Here is a 12,077-nt window from a genome sequence, read left to right as displayed (position 1 = left end):
AACGTCGTATCTTTAAAAAACCCGTATATAATCGGGTTGAATAAATCTACCAAATGATAAAAAAAATTGCATCCTTAAAAACCTCGTATATTACACGTTTTTAATAGATCTAAAAATAGTTATATCTTTAAAACCATGTGTATTACACAGATTGAATAAATGTAATTTTGTATATTAAATACTAAAAGTATCGTATCTTTAAAAAAACCCGTGTATAGTCGGGTTGAAAAATCTACCAAATAATAAAAAAAAACTATATCCTTAAAAACCCCATGTATTACACGTGTCGATAAATCTAATTTTACATGCAAATGATAAAAAGTTATATCTTTAAAAACTTCGTGTATTACACCGGTTATATAAATGTAACTTTGTATAGTAAATAACAAAAAAAGTTAAATTTTTAAAAACCCTGCGTTTTACACGAGTTGAATAAATATAATTTTGTATACCAAATAATAAAAAAAATTATATTTTTAAAAAATTAGAATAACATTTAATATTAATTTATTATTTATATATTTAATATAAGATAAGTAGGAAATAGAGGTATTTATTTAAAATATATTAAATTAAGAATTTAGATTTGAGGATAATATTTTATTAAAGTATGATAAGATTTAATATTAATTTATTAATTATTTAGTTAATATAAGATAAATATATATTTGAGGATACCTTCAATAAATGACACGTGTCCAAAAATTGGTTTATTTTATTAAAGTAGATAGCTAGATTATAGGAACTTTGAATATTAAAATAACTATAGTAAACGCAAATATTAAGATGTACATATCAATACATGCACTTTTAATAAATATACAGATTTTACAAAAACAAATAATTAAACAAATGTCACAACTTACACACATCTAATCTACTCCTAATTATACTTTACAGTAACATGTCCCTCAACGTTTAAGGAAGACAAAAATATCATTGGGCTAAATACCATACATACACCAAATTATAATAGTTGAATGGCTCCTTTTATCGAGGATGCACAACAGTAATAATTGAAGCTTCGGTATTGTTATGTGTCACCAACTGCTCTGATTGTGTCAATCTGATTCTTCTCCGAGAAACAAAAGGAGGATTTTCTGGGGACTAGCAATGGAATGGAGGAACTATTGAGCATGAGGACTACAGAAGCCATTGATGGTCTTAATTCATCATCTTCTTGAACACACAATAAGGCGATATTGATACAACGTAAGGCTTCATTTTCTGAGATTGAGTCCACCAGATATGAGTCAAGTATCTTAAATGGTTCTCCATTCTTCCATGTATTCCAAGCCTAGAAGTAAAATTTTGGAGTAAGGTAACAAATTAGATTGTATGACATTAATTCTAAGGGTGTACTCACATGGCATAGAAGGTCTGTGTAGCCTGGTTGGAAGACGCAAGTGTTCTTCTTTCCACTAATAATCTCAAGAACTAATACACCTAAACTGAACACATCGGATTTCACTGAAAAATGGCCATGCATTGCGTACTCTGGTGACATGTACCCACTTAAGAAAATAAAATAAAATAGAACGTCAAAACGTGATATATCTAAGAGATACAAGATGAGTCTAGTTTATGTGTTAAATGTGGAAGTTAGGCAACTTACTAAGTTCCAACAATCCTATTTGTCATCGCTCGTGTTTGACTTCCACAAATAATCCTTGCCATGCCAAAATCTGAAATTTTTGGATTCATTTCGTCATCTAACAATATGTTGCTAGTTTTGAGATCCCGATGAATAATTCTCAATCTAGAATCTTCATGTAGGTACAACATCCCTCTAGCAATTCCTCTAATTATTTTGTAACGGGTTGACCAATCTAGATTCGCTTGCTTTGTAGGATCTAAAAAATTAATGAAAGTTAGTTTTGAAATAAAATAGACCGTTCTAAATTAATTTGTTTGGATATTGTAGAAACCCTACTTGATTATTCGAGTCACTTCACTACTTGACAAATCATGGATAACAGATATCCACATATGATAGAAGGATAACTACAATTCTTGCACATATCAGCAGATGGGAGAAGTTAGGATTACTTAGTATTTGCAAAGGTGAATGTAAAACTACATGAATAATTAGGTTGGATAAGAATTCCACAATATATACCAATGAGAAAACTTAGAAAAGTCTATGCTGGGATATATGTTTCGTACCCTCATTAAGTACTTGAGTTTTGGATATATGTATATAACAGTTGGTTATCACAATATAATAACGATAAGGCGTTACAAACAAGTCGGAGTTCCGTAAGAACACGACAAATCCAATTTTCTCTTACGTGATATCTGCATTGACTCTATACTCCGACTTAGTACTTGATCTTAATATTGTGTGTTATGTACTGTTCTAGGATACTAGATTACATATGCCTAATCATAGTCCTTCGCAAAACAAGTTAACTTCCTTAATTTCCGTATGAGTATATCTATCTCGATACCATGGTGTGGTCTTGAGTCCCCAACACACAAGTGTCAAGTACATGGCATGGCTATCAATTGTTAATTACTTAAGTTTCAAGACCAATGTCTATATTGTCTTGGATCCTTTATTAGGCTCTAGTCCTCTAAAAGGAGCGTCACTGCGGGAAGCAATGAGCTATGAGTTGGCGCTTGTAGCTAATAATCTACACTTAGATAATATATCAAGGACATACCTCCACTGAGAAATTTGTATTCCATGTGGAGAAAATACTTCTATGCTATGAAATTATTAAATTCTACCTAAGACGTCAATATTGAATTATGAACGATGAAACTGTTTGAGCTCGATAATCCTGACCACATCATTTTGTGTGATTATGATGTCATCTATATAAATAACCACAACAATCCTTTAGCCCTAGTGACTTGTGGAGAATAACATGAACATATGCACTATGAACATCCTAGACTCACTAATAGTAAAAGAAAACCATCCAACATGCCCACGGAGACTACTTAAGGTGTACAAAGCACAAGATATTTTGCATACAATATAACAGAGGCCTTATCATTGACAATAAAACCATGTGGTTGCTCAATGTATACCTCATCCCCAAGAACTCCATTAGACCATGTGTAGTGGAAAACACAAATAATGCCCTCAGCCTTGGGCGTTTTGCGCCATGTGGCTGTAACAATGGGGCATTATGGGTTTTTTTTTCTAAAATGGGTGGATGTGGGCATTATGGGGCATTATGTTAAAAGGGGTGTAATAAAATTAAATAAAAAAACCATCAAAAAATGTTATTGGACAAACAAAAAGAAGATCACAGGTGATTGGCCAAACCATTGAAGCAAGGCGTGGAAAAAAGCACGCCAAAAACATTTTGTTTTTTGAAAAAAACACCCCCGGGAGCGGAAGATGGGCGTTGTGGGGCGTTTTTTAGAGGAAAACGCCCCAAAACCCCCACTACGGGTGGTCTTATGCATATTCGTTTGTGTAATCAAGTTGGTGGTTGCATTAATTACTGATAGTTATTATAGAGCACTAAAAAGTTGCACCTATGACTCTAGGCAGTGGCAGAATTAGAAATTTTTTTCATGGGGACGGAATTATAAGGCTCCTTTGTCTATCGATGTACAATATTTTTTAGAGTTAACTTCTGTTTTGCTCCATGTGGTTTGATCACTTTAACAGCTTTGCCCCAATAATTAAAAACGACCATTTTCCTTCTCAATGTTTTGATCTTGTCACTAGTTTGCTCCTCGCCTCTAACTCCATCCATATTGTATGTTAAATGAAAGAGTATTTTTGTAATTTCAAGTTAACATACAAGATCCAAGTACACTTATGTTATACTTGAAATTACCAAAATACTATTCCAATTAACATATAATATGGATGGAGTTAGAGCCGGGGAGCAAAACTGACGACAAAATCGAAACATTAAGAAGGAAAATGGTCATTTTTATGGTCTCACTTTCACAGTTGGAATGCTAGTCTTCAAAACACATTTTCTTCTTGGCTCTCTGGGCAAATGTTTTGATTGGCTAACTGCCGATGCTGACTGCAAGTGTTTAAACCTCTAAACACATTCACCTTTAATAGTGGATCTAGGTTGCTCTCTTCCAAAACACACCATCTTCTACTTATAATATTATTATGTGAGTTGGGCTTCATCAATAGTCGGAACACTACTAGAAAACTGCTGCTATTCCCACGTCAATTTCTGTGGGAAATCCGTGGGTAACTACGTTTACCCATGGATTCCTACGAATTTCTGACTAATAGTTAAAATGAAAACGAATTCCGTCGGAAATCCGTGGGAAAAATCTGACACTTTTCCTACACATAACAATTTGTGGCTTTTTGTCGCTTTTTTGTCACAAAACTAAGACATTTTCTTGTTCGTCGGAATTTCGTGGGAAAAGTGTCGGCATTTTCGTTCGTAGGAAATGTGTAGGAAATTTTGGTAGGAATAGTAGCAGTTTTCTAGTAGTGGAAGAAGGTTCACTCCTTCCGGCAGTACCTCAACCATGTACAACGATCTCCATTTCTTAACATAAGCAACCTCAAGATTACCATTGATCATCTTCCATTTTTTCCACCATCATATATTTGACATCCAATCCTGGTGCATCCATCTACCCAATAGTGATAAGCTTTGTAATTAGGCTTGGAATCATCCTGACGTGTTTCAAATTTCATGTGGTTCCCACAAGAGTTTTTAGATCAAACTCTCCCATGCCTGTAACTTTAAGAACTTAATCGTTTGCAAAACGTACCTTCCCAAAGTCACCTACATTCAGATTCTTCAATGCTTCATTGTAGTTGTAGTGAAATGAAGCACTAGAATCCTTAACCCAAGAGTTCACACTGCTTTCCACACCACGAATTAACACATGATTTTCTATGTACTTTACAGATTCACTTCGCTTTTAACCTTTGGACACTAACTCTTAAAGTGTCCCACCTCTTTGCAACCCCAACACATTACATTCTTCCAAGTTCTAGATGAACTCCTACCCCCATCCAAATGTTCCTATTTTTTCTCGGGCCTCTATTGACATTCAACGATTCACTACACGATTATTCACACAAATTCCTCCTACTCGCATTTTCGTGTTCGCCGAGTCCCGAATCAAGAACATCTTATTTGTTACAATGGCTTTTCATACATCTTTGATAGAGCCTCTACCATACCGCGAGTCATAGTTTTCTTCATGATGTTACAAGCAACGCTCTTTGTTAAAGAAATTGCAATAAACATCATGAGTTTCTTTTCTTTCAATTCCAATTAGCTAGTTTCATTTTCTTAGGTCTTACCCCCGTTGGTACCAAATCCAAATCCTTCAAAACCAATGATGCTTCTACTTGCATCTTCCACAACAACTGAAATCCATTCCATTATACTTCTTTATTAAAACTTTCTCGTTTTCTACCATGATAAATGGTAACAAGATTAAATCCTAAGTAGAATAAAAAATAAATGGCCAATCATAGAAATATCATTGAAACAATAGAACTTGATCAAACTGATTTGATCCTTAGTCTCTATTTCTCTTATAAGCAAATGGTTCCCAGAAACTCACGGGTCAAAATTCATATATTGAGGATGGTTCGGGTCATATTCAAAACTGGTTCAAGCTGTACTCAAATCAACGACGATGGGCACTGATCCCTTTTCAATTTTCGTTGGGTTATCAGCTAAGCTAGGCTGCCAATTTCCAAACCATAGTGGCTTTCTCTAACCGGGTCTAGGTGATTCTTCATGGGTTATTGACAGCGCCTACGTCCAACCCTAATCGTAATCTTCAAATTCTGAATGGAGGGTCTTTTCTACAATTTTTTTTCTTTAGTGTGATTGTGTGTAACAAGCCAGATCTCTGACACCGCTTAATAGGTTTCAACCGGTATGTGAAAGTGATCAACACACACACACACAAGTATCACGAAGAAAGCAAAATCAGCGACACACAAGAAATAAGGTAGTTCGATGTTGATGTGAAACCTATGTCTAGGACTGCAAGTAGAGTTTTTTTTTTCTTCTTATTCAATGTGCTCGAAGATTACAAGTACATGCATGGTTTATATTTGGGAACAAGAAACCTTAATTTAGGAAAACATGAATCGGACAGCTTGGCTAATTCATCATTTTTCTTCCTAAACAAGTTAACTAGTATATGCCAATCTACCAATTATATCCCTCAAATTAGGGTTTCTATCTTACCCATCAAGGAAACAAATATGGGCCCTTTTCAAAGAAACCTACATGAACCCTTTTTTTATGTCGTCAACTTGGGCCAAAGCTCAAAGCCTTCACAAATCGAACACTGTGAATAGAGCATGATGATCTATTAGCTTGTCGCATTGGTGAGCGATAAATATTATGTAGACTAGAAAGAATACCTTGATTCCCACTCATGTAATGTGTGGCTCAAGAATCCCATGATCAGTTAAGGCTAGATTACTTACATGATTATATCAACTTGGTTTAAGGAGTTTGAGCAGTCAAATGGAAAGTAAGCAACTGTGCAAGTATATTATAATCCTCTTATGAGAATTTTAAGTAGGAGCAGGGCTTAGCATTTGTATTCTTTTTATTGGCAGTTGCAATAAATAGAAAAAACCGACAAGAAATGATATTGGAACAATAGCGGGGTGAACATGAACAATCAAGAAAGACTAAAACAATAACTATGGGATGAACAAAGTTTAAAAGGTAGAAACAAAAACCATCACTTGAATAGTATAATAAGAGCAGTAAATAAGTAGTAGTAAGACAATGAAGACTACCAAAGAGTTTTAAGCATATTAGAGCAATGGAAGGAGGCAGAAATAGCAGGGAAACCCAACCAAGTCAAGGGTAGCAAAGATGGTGATAAAATCATAAAATTGTTATAAATAAGTAACTATCACAAGATTTATGTTTTCTGACGGCTACGAGGCGGTAGTGATATTTTGGAATTTGGTTGATGTGCTAGGTATTAATTGTATGGCAATGTATTCTTTGTGAAAGGCGGCCGAAGTAACATGATAAACAATAATTGTTTAAAAAGGATGACATCCGATGTTCTAGGAATTTCCAGTGCTTGTTTTAGGACATGAAACACGTGTTAGATGGTGTGCTAGGATAGGAAACATGTGGGGGTTGGGAATCTAGACTGAAACATGAACATAAAGAAGACGCCTAGGGTTTGTATGAGAATATTACCTTAGTACCTGAAGAAACACCAATCTAATCAAGTAGACTAGATAATGCGCAACCGGGTGAATGGAGATCCACTTCAAGCTCAATAATTGGAGTAATCCACAAAACTAAGAACGCTATGAGTCTCGTTACAAGAAGGAGAGGTTGTGGGTTCTTCTCGTAACCATCATCTGGCGTGAGAATAAATATAGCTCATAGAGAGTAAATCTTAAGTGTGAGTGGAGCGTATGGAATGCATTCACCTTGGTGGAGTATAGTATTTATAGCCAGAGAGTAATGAGAAATGATTGGGTGAGATCTTACTATCAGGATATCCATTTAGGTATCCTATCTGCTGACCATTAGTGGTTTTAAGAGAAAGGTGCGCGTCCACAACCTCTCATTGGCGACACGTCGCTTTCAGGATGTGTCGTTGTCCCTTATGTGACTAGTGGAGGTTTGGGAGGGTGTAAATCCGTGACGTGCGGTTTGACAGATGTCGCTATCACTTTTACTTCTTGTCTCTCCTGTGGTAACCGCTAGTGGAGATCTTATGGTACAATGGTTTGTGGACCGTCAAAGGCTGCATGTCGCTTTCATATTTTCATTCGTGTCTCCTCTCATGTTGGCACATCCTATGTGGCGGGTGAACCTGCGGATGATATGCTTGGCCAGCTGTCCGGGTTGTGGGTTGGGCTTCGCCCGGGGATCCGCGACTATATCTCTTTAGTACCATGTAAAAGTGAATGAGCAAAAATATCATAATACTTACTATCTACGGGAATCTATATATATATATAGAGAGAGAGGGGGGTGTAAAATACAATATGGCTTAACGTATATCACGTAAGACAACGTGCGTGATTATGTGTATAAGGTGCGTGGTTAATGTTTTCATCATTATATATATAATAGTACTTGAAGTATACTAATAACTCAGATAATTAGTAAAACAATAGATACAATTAAGAGAATTAATGCAAAACTCTTACGCACTAATATATAGGTTTTGAAGCTAACCAAATAGAAAGAAGTCGAGACTATGATTAGCAACATATTCATATATCAGGATCTTCTCCCCAACATGAAGGCAAAATCCCAAAAGTCTGACTAGATTTCTGTGTTGAAGCTTGGCTAATAATACAACCTCATTCTTGAATTCCAACGAGCCTTGCGCAGACCCATTGGATAGCCTCTTCACAGCTATTTCTAGACCACTAGGAAGAATTCCCTAACAATTGATTAGTGAAATATATGAATATCAAAAAATGTATGTCAATCATGGTCCACTTATATATTAAAAAAAAATAAAAAGTTTAATTAGAAAAACAGTGGATACGAAACTTCTTACCTTGTATACTACACCAAACCCACCCTCACCTATTCTATTCTCTATTGAGAAATTGTTTGTGGCTTCTTCAATTGTTCTCAATTCAAATTGTAAAGATTGCTCAGTTATCATTTCACTTTCATCTATATTGGAACCTAGAAAATGAAAATATACTGATCAAAAGGTTGTCCCTTATATTTTAACATTAAACATTATCATGTACTTACCAGTTTCCTTCTTTAAATCACTATTAGTGATGGGTCGACACCATTTCTTCACTATGAAGAAATAGCATATGGCCACACATACCACAAGAAAAACAACTATAGCAACAACTGTTATGGTTAGTTTTGATGAGCTTCTCTTTTTCCCTGCATGTGAAATATATATCTTTTAATATATTAATGGAATTTTCCCTGCATGTAAAATATATATATATATATATATTTTTAAATAAATCAATGGAATTCTCTTGCCTGAAATAGTGAAAATTCAGTATATGCACAAAACACAAAATGTTGTTCACAGTAGTATCAAATCTAACTACATGAAAAGTTACAAACATAAAGTTCAAAGTTACAAGGTTGTGTTACCATACCAATTCGGTAATGGTATTGCAAAAATGGCAAAAAAAAAAAAATACCGAAACCGACTTGTAGTAAAACCAAAAAAAAAAACATAAAGATGAATATCGGTACCTCTACTCGTTATACTTTATAGTAAATACAATTCCCTCCTCAATAATGTTTATATCCTAATGTTGAAAAAAAATACAACCACTAATTCTTTATAAAATAACGGACGCAAGTTGTTGGTAGAAAAGTTCAAATTAAATGGAAAAAATATATTATTCTAACAAAACACTGTTTCTACGTTGAAGAATGTAAACTAGCATAGTACAGCATAATATAATATAATATAATTCTTCCGAACTATGGTTGAAGAGAGTGGGTTCATAGATTGCCCAAAAAGGAGCATGAAGATGGGAAGAACAAGACTTAAACAATTAGGGGGGAATTGTTGGACTTTAATTGTCTAAGTCTTGTAGATCAAGTTTGAAAGAAAAGATAAGGGTGAAAATTGTAATTAGTCATTAGTATGGTTTGTATTGTATTGTATTTAGATTAGTTAGTTAAGTGCGAGGATCGGAAGCGGGTAGATGAATGATTATAACCTACATCATAAAGGAATCGCCACATCCAGGATACATCAGACAACGTCAAGGGACGCGACGATTCTTGAAGAGACGCGATGGTTCAAGACGCAACGGTTCAGTATGTATAGGGTTAGGGTTGTTTCAGTTTGTTTTTGTATCTTGTATTCACTCAGATTCAATTGTTTAGTTTTAACACAATTGCATATTAGGGTTTATCCCTCTCTTCTTGTTTGATTATTATTGTTCTTGATTGTGGGTTGAATTCATGGTCTCATGGGATCTATAATAAGGAACCGATTAGAATAGAATACCGACTGAATTCTCGTCTAACTAGTTCACAGGGGCGGACCCACATATGGTGGGTCGGGGTCCCCGGACCCCAATGTTTTCTAAAAATTTAGTAGAATCGGTATGTTAATTTTCTTAAGGACCCCATAAAAATAATTAGTTGGACCCCATAATAAAAAAAAGAAAGACTGATGTAGTGGCAAATCCCTTGTTTTCCAACTAAAAGGTGGTCTCAGGTTCAATCTTTAATTCTTTCTATTTTTAATTTTTCTAAGCAACCCCTCATGACATTGAAGGTTTCGTATTTTTGAATAATCCTAGGAGATTTAATTATGCTATTATTGTTTCTTCTTATTGGGAACCCACATTATTTGTTGGAAAAGTTTACACACCTTTACTGTAAAAAAAAAAAGTATCTTTTTCTAGTTTACACCTTTGTTGGAAAAGTAAGGCAACACTGCACACATCAAGGTGGTAATTCTAGTTTGAAGATGATGTATCTTTTTCTGTAAAACAAAAGTTTGAAATTTTTGAAAAGAAAGATAGACGAAAAAAAGACTAACATTATCAAGCGTCATTTTGTTAGATATGCAAGTACAAAAGTTTGGCCAAACATTTTAGTGAGGTAACATCGAATTACTTAAGTATAGTAGTTTGAGCCTAGATGATAATTTTAGTGCATCTAATGTTCAAAAGGTCTTAAGGTTGACAGAGTTGTATCCGTTTGATTTTCGTAGGGAACAACTTTAAATATTTGTAATGTTTTTTTTCATTTCCAATGACATCGTGTATTTTTATTGTATGTATTCTAATGAGTAATGATCATATAGTTATTTGATATCGTATTTTATTAATGAGTAATAATGATCACATAGTTTTCTTTGATATCGTAGTTTATTATGTTTCTCATCCCGCCCCGCCCAAACTAAACGGCGACCGACCCGAAATTGGTTGTGAAAATTCTTAACACAAAAAAGTGGACCCCAGTGGGAAAAAATCCTGGGTCCGCCACTGCTAGTTCATGAATAATAATAATAATAATAATAATAATTAAAAGCAGCATAAAAGTAATGCAAACCTGGTTTGTCTGAGAATTGTAAAAACTTATAGATCTCATATCTAACATTGCAACTCGCAGCCAACACTCGTGCGCCTTCTCTCCCGTAACAGTACTCTCGCAAACGATCTATGCTCGCTTGGAGACACTTACTACAATCAGACCCTGATAAATCCGGTGTGCACTGGACATATCCATAAATCAGTTGGGTTTCATTGTAGGATGATACATCATGTGCAAACATCTTTTTCTGATCAGCTGAAGCACGGTTGGCTAATCGATCCATCAGATTCTTAGCATGTTGCCAGAAATTATTTTGCTCTTGATCCAGATTGGAAATATTAACTTTGTTGCACTCAGGGATATAAGTGCTAGAGTTCATCGTTGAGACCATTGAAAAATTGGAATAACGTAACATACAGTTGTCACTCCAAAACACTGCTGCCTTGGAAAAGGGACATGTGTTGTTGTTCATATCTTCACGCGCTTTGAGCAAACAGTTACGACAATCGTTTGGGAGAACATCAGCCCGACAAAGATAGAGGCCATAAGCTATGTCGGGTGGAATACTTCCAGTGCTTGTGTGTAAGAATTGGTTATCACTGATGCTGGTATCAGAAGCAAGTGAGTCAAGGACTTGTATGAGATTTGAGTAATAAAGGGTGTTGTTGTTTATGGGGCTGCTGATGTTAAGGTCACAGTAATGCGTTTGAAATTCAGCAGCAGTGACTGTGTGTATTATAACAAGAATCCCAATACAAAGAAATGAAAAAAACATAATCTCAGGAACGATGAAAGGCTGCTATGATCGGTTTGGTAATCTTATTTTTATCTTGGGCATAAACATATATAAGATAACAGGGAATGTATATGGAATTTTAACGCGACTACGCGAGGAATATAGCTTGGACATACTATACATTTTATTTTTCAATTAAAACTTTAACTATTTAAATTTGTATTACACAAAAAGGACTATTTATATTTATATTACACAAAAAGGATATATTATTATTATTATTGAGTTTACATGCATTTTAAAAATAGGTATTAACATATTTATGACATTAAACTTAATAAAATGGGCCCCAAACACGTATTAGATATCATAAAATAGTGAGG

The 12,077-nt window shown here is 34.8% G+C and overlaps 1 protein-coding gene across 1 annotated transcript; it reads right to left on the bottom strand.

Moving 5' to 3' along the window:
* Positions 1 to 817: 817 nt before the first annotated feature.
* Positions 818 to 11,733, bottom strand: LOC110911427 (cysteine-rich receptor-like protein kinase 5). Its single transcript, XM_035984298.1, has 7 exons — positions 10,977 to 11,733; positions 8,682 to 8,825; positions 8,476 to 8,609; positions 8,145 to 8,355; positions 1,616 to 1,853; positions 1,367 to 1,514; positions 818 to 1,297 (listed from the first exon to the last, which is right to left on the bottom strand). The coding sequence occupies exons 1-7, from the start codon at positions 11,731 to 11,733 to the stop codon at positions 1,034 to 1,036; spliced, it is 1,896 nt and encodes a 631-aa protein (XP_035840191.1). The 3' UTR covers positions 818 to 1,033.
* Between the last annotated feature and the right edge of the window lie 344 nt (positions 11,734 to 12,077).

Source organism: Helianthus annuus, chromosome 15, assembly GCF_002127325.2.
Source record: "Helianthus annuus cultivar XRQ/B chromosome 15, HanXRQr2.0-SUNRISE, whole genome shotgun sequence".
Taxonomy (NCBI): Eukaryota; Viridiplantae; Streptophyta; class Magnoliopsida; order Asterales; family Asteraceae; genus Helianthus; species Helianthus annuus.
Note: the sequence above shows the minus strand (reverse complement) of the source record. Positions and strands in the feature narration are given on the sequence as shown.

Coding starts and splice junctions, on each gene's coding strand:
- LOC110911427 (XM_035984298.1), bottom strand. CDS start 11,733: ATGTTTTTTTCATTTCTTTGTATTGGGATTCTTGTTATAATACACACA. Junction 8,610..8,681: donor TGATTTAAAGAAGGAAACTG/GTAAGTACATGA, acceptor TTCATTTTCTAG/GTTCCAATATAGATGAAAGT. Junction 1,298..1,366: donor ACACAGACCTTCTATGCCAT/GTGAGTACACCC, acceptor TTTTACTTCTAG/GCTTGGAATACATGGAAGAA.